The sequence below is a fragment of the Otolemur garnettii genome, unplaced genomic scaffold (genome assembly GCF_000181295.1).
Source record: "Otolemur garnettii isolate 467f Iridium unplaced genomic scaffold, OtoGar3 scaffold00173, whole genome shotgun sequence".
Lineage (NCBI taxonomy): Eukaryota > Metazoa > Chordata > Mammalia > Primates > Galagidae > Otolemur > Otolemur garnettii.
The window spans coordinates 2,185,397-2,190,505 of NW_003852568.1; the positions used below are offsets into that span (position 1 = coordinate 2,185,397).

Sequence of the window (5,109 nt, forward strand, 5' to 3'; positions counted from 1 at the left end):
GAGTTAGAGGTTGCTGTGAGCTGTGATGCTACAGCACTCTACCCAGGGCAACAGCTTGAGGCTCTGTCTCAAAAAATAAATAAATAAATAAATAAAATGACAAAAGCAATGCATATTTTTATGTAAACTTTTAAAAATATAGAATGCATAAATAAAATTATTCTCACCTATAATGCTGCCATAACTGAGTATTAACATTTTAGATTATTTCATTTTAATCCTTTTTATATGCATGGGTAAACATTACTATATTCTTTAAAAATTTCAAGCAGCATTGGACTTTTTTCTTTTATACTTTGTTGGGTTTATTTGTTTTTTACTTGGTAAAAATCTGTTTGAGTAAACATTCTTCAGTGATTTTAATATTGTGTCATCAAACAGTTATACTATCTTAATTCTGTTTTAAGCAAACCCATCTTGCTCATCTTTTAAGCTGCTTTGGGTTTTTCTCTGGTAAAAAATGTGCAGCATATACTTTTAATGTCCTAAGGAAGTGTGGTATGGAGTTGATGAGTTAGGAAGGAGGTCAGTGATTTGGCATGTTAGGTACTGTGGTCTGTGTGGTATCAGGCTGGGATAACCGAGCATCTACCAGCTGCAAGTCATGTGGTGTTAGCTAGGAATATGTTGACATTGACCTGGGTGTGTCCCTGCTCAGCTGAGACTGGACAGATTCGTTAGGGCTCAGACTTGTTAGTGAAGGTCCTGGGAGTAGGCAGAGAGAAGGTGAAGTAGGTGTGTGGAGTTGGGGAGTTGGCAGAGATCCGAGTAGGTAAGGCTTCCAGTGTGGGCTGACTGCAAGTACTAAATCAGTACATCAGTCTGAAAGGAAGTCAGGTATTTGGGTCTGTCCAGGAAATCTGAGGGACAGTGTGATGGCTGGTGGCATAGCTCTTTCTTGTCTGATAATGAATTTTTATGCTAACCTAGAGTTTATTGCACATGGTCAGAAATGAAAAATCCAGGATAGATGCCCAACATGGTGGCTCTTGTTAAAGAATGACTCAGGGTTCCTTGCATAGTGTTCAGGTGACTTCATATCTGAGGAGACGCCGAATCCAGAGGTGGGATTAGACTTGGAAGGCTCCTAGACTAGAAAGAAGTTCACCACACTTGCACTGACCCCAGGGTCTCCCGGGCTCTGTTATTTTAGCATTCTTTTGAGTTGAGCTGTAGAGGCAATTCAGCAGTAAACATCTAGGGAGATCATTCTTAAACATCTGAATTGTTAACACAATTAACAAGAGTTCTTCCTGATCTTTGACATCAATGGCAGACCTTCCCAGAATTTCTGAAAGGTTCATTAGAGACCATATCTTAGTAACACATACAGTCTTTTCAAAATATAAAAGAGAAAAAACCCAAACCAAACCTTTAAAGATAAAGGGCAAGTGGAAAAAGACTTAATTTTCTTTCTTTCTTTCTTTTTTTTTTTTTTTTTGAGGCAGAGTCCCCCTAGGTAGAGTGCTATGGTGCTGTGGTGCCGTGGTGTCACAGCTTACAGCAACCTCAAACTCTTGGGCTTAAGCGATTCTCTTGCCTCAGCCTCCCAAGTAGCTGGGACTATAGGCGCCTGCCACAAGGCCTGGCTATTTTTTTCTATTGCAGTTGTCATTGTTGCTTAGCTGGCCCAGACTGGGTTCGAACCTGCCAGCCTTGGTGTATGTGGCTGGTACCGTAACCACTGTCGTATGTCGCTGAGCCTTGCTTTTTTTTTTTTTGTCAAGTATACTTAGTTAATGTAAATCTAGTTGATTGTGAGGTAGTAATAGTTGTAGCAATAGCTTCAATTTATTCTGAGAGCACAGGTGCGTCTGCGCTTGAATCCGATATTATTATCTCATTTACTTCCCTCAGCATTGCTGGAAGGCGTACCAGCCAGGAGAGTGCTTTGTCCAGAGATTCAAAACTGGCTGAGGCAGAGCAGGGATTCTGAATCTTTAGAGCTCCAGCACTTCTGGCTTTATTTTGTTAATTCCTCTAACCTAATTCATTGTGCTTAAGGCTTTTTCTCAGATGACTTTCCTTTGCTTTAGAAGATTCTTGTTTTTTTACACCAGTACTGTTTGAAAGTGTCAGTGATCATTCTCACATTTGATCTTTAAAAGGAAAAAGCATGTAATCACTATACAGTGTAAATGATGGAATTGGGAGGAACATGGTCTCAGTTTTTTCCCCTTTCTCTCACCTAGGAGATTTGTTTTTTGGGCCGGGGCCAGGTTTGAACACACCACCTCTACCTCCGGTATATGGGGACAGTGCCCTACTCCTTTGAGCCACAGGCGCCGCCCACTCATCTAGGAGATTGCCACGTACTATGGCAAAATTAAACGTTAAGGCAAAGACAGCAATAAAAATATTCTCCCTTGAGAGTTTCATATGTATTTCTAACACTGCTGTGTGCAACACTTGCTCTGTTGTTAAGATCATCAAAGCATCTTCTGGTTCACTCTTCTGACTGCTAATTTTCAGATATAAGAAGATGAAAGATAAAACTAGATTTATGTGTTTCAGTAATTTGCTCTTTAATTTTCCCCCTGCCCCCTTAGTTTCAAGCGACCTCCAAGAAAGGTATCAGTCGACTGGATAAACAGATGAGAAAGTTCACAGATATCAGGAAAAAAAGCAGATCTGCTCACGCAGTGAAAATCAGCATCGAGGGCAATAAAATGCCATTGTGACCATGCCTGGGATGATGTGTCCCCGCCTCCACTGTTAAGAAATGTGCAACGGACTCTTTGGAGAAAGAAGATATTTTAAAAATTTTTTAGTGTGTCTGTAAATGAATGGTTCAGCTTGTATTAAATGTTGTCATAGGACCCACAGTTCTCTCAGTTGTATTTAAAACCGTTTGTGTACTTTGTACAGAGGGATATTAGTCTTCTATAAACTTTACACAATAAAATTTCATTCTGGTTTTGGGGGGCTGTCTCTTCATTGTCTTAGAGAATGCATTCTTAGTGGGAAGCAAAAATCTTAAGATGCTATAGTTTTGTGACCCTCAAGGTTCAATTCTACCTGACTGGAATAATGAGAAATTGTCATTTGTCCTGGCAAGTAATGTCTATAGTGCTCGGGTTTCCTGAGTAATGGAAATGTCTTGGTGGGACCCTAGATATCTTAAGGATGGAGGTTGGTTACCAGAAAGACCTGCCATATAATTAGGGGGTTGGAACTTTGGGCCAGCAGGACTTGGGGGATTGGGGCCCAGTCACATGGTCTATTTGAGTTAATCAACTCTCCCTGCATAATGGAGCTCCATTTAAGAGCTCTGGACACCGTAGATAAATGAAACTTCCTGGTCAGCAAGCACGTAGGAGGATGAGGAGGCCCAACTGCCTGAGGCTCTGCATTTCTTTGCAGGCCTCCCTCCAAGTATCTCCTTACAATAAAACTAACCATTAGTATTGTGCTTTCTAGGAAAGTATAGTGCTTTCCTGTGTTCTGTGAGTCATTTCAGCAAGTGATTGGAAGTGAAGAGTTTTGAGAATTGGAGATTTGTAGCTAGTGGGAAGTGGCAGTGGTCTAGGGACCTCACTTTTGGCTGGCCCTGCAGTGGGAACAGTCTCATGGAGGACTGAGTCCTTAACCCTGTATAATATTTTTTTTTTTTTTTTTTGAGGCAGAGCCTCAAGCTGTCTCCCTGGGTAGAGTACTATGGCATCACAGCTCACAGCAACCTCCAACTCCTGGGCTCAAGAGAGTCTCCTGCCTCCCAAGTAGCTGGGACCACAGGCGCCCGCCGCAACGCCCAGCTATTTTTTTGTTTGCAGCTATCGTTGTTTGGCGGCCCAGGATGGATTCGAACCCACCACCTTAGGTGTGTGTGGCTGGTGCCTTAGCAGCTTGAGCCACAGGCGCCAAGCGAACCCTGTATAATTTGAAGCTGATTCTGGGTGTTTGGTATTAGAATTAAATTATTGTGCCCTAGTTGGGGTTGAATGGAATAACAACAAAATTGTGTTCCTTTTATTAGGGAATTACTGCTTATAGCAGTTGGGCAATCAGGGTAGAGGAAATTTGTGACTATTTCTTGTTGCTCTAAATTTGTGTTACTCTTTACTTTTTTTTAATGTTTTTCGCAGTTTTTGGCCAGGGCTGGGTTTGAAGCCACCACCTCCACTCTATGAGGTTGGTGCCCTACTCCTTTGAGCCACAGGCACTGCCCTACTCTTTATTATTTTAGTAATTTCTACAGACCTTATGAGAGATCGCTGATGGTCAGAATGACTAAACCCAAGAAAATACTATCACTAAATTATTTTAATTATAGTAATTCTCTGACACAAATCAGCACCTTGATTTTCCAAAACACATCAGAATACCTTGTATTATTGGCCACAAAGGCCTTTGAACAGATGAAATAACATGAAATTTATGTGCTAAAACATATGACTTTTTTTTTTAATTGAGATAGAGTTTCACTTTGTCATCCTCGGTAGAGTACTGTGGCATAGCTTATAGCAACCTCAAACTCTTGGGCTCAAGCAATTCTCTTGCCTTAGCCTCCTTAGTAGCTGGGACTACAGCTCCCACCACAAGGCCCGGCTATTTTTTTTGTTTGTTTAGCAGGCCTGGGCCGTGTTCGAACCCACCAGGCCCAGAGTGTGTGGCTGGTGCCCTAACCACTGAGCTATGGGCACCCAGCCTATGCACTAAAACTATCATAAGATCTCTGTAGTTGGCTGGATGCAGTGGCTCATGCCTGTAATCCCAGCACACAGGGAGGCCAAGGCATGTGGATTGCTTGAGCTCACAAGTTTGAGACCAGCCTGAGCAAGAGTGAGATCTGTTTCTAAAAAATAGACAGGGCTCAGTGCCTGTGGCTCAAGCGGCTAAGGCGCCAGCCACATACACCTAAGGTGGTGGGTTTGAATCCCCAGCCTGGGCCCACCAAACAACAATGATGACTGCAACCAAAAAATGGCCAGGCATTGTGGCGGGTGCCTGTAGTCCCAGCTACTTGGGAGGCTGAGGCCGGAGACTCTCTTGAGCCCAGGAGTTGGAGGTTGCTGTGAGCGTGATGCCATGGCACTCTACCCAGGTGAATAGCTTGAGGCTCCATCTCAAAAAAAATAAAAAATAGATGGGCATTGTGGGCACCTACAG

General features: G+C 42.6%; 1 protein-coding gene across 2 annotated transcripts in view; it reads left to right on the plus strand.

Moving 5' to 3' along the window:
• IWS1 (IWS1, SUPT6H interacting protein) overlaps window positions 1-2,920 on the plus strand; it is a 49,868-nt gene extending 46,948 nt beyond the window's left edge. Inside the window, exon 13 of one of the 2 annotated variants that reach the window (XR_002775849.1) lies at window positions 2,550-2,918. Coding sequence is in view for 1 of the 2 variants with exons in the window: in XM_012811720.1 (XP_012667174.1) it covers window positions 2,550-2,681 (132 nt within the window). In the remaining variant the exon portion in view is untranslated. Of the gene's footprint in view, window positions 1-2,549 lie in introns of both variants that reach the window. The other variant, XM_012811720.1, reaches the window with a different exon arrangement.
• The last annotated feature ends 2,189 nt before the right edge of the window (window positions 2,921-5,109 follow it).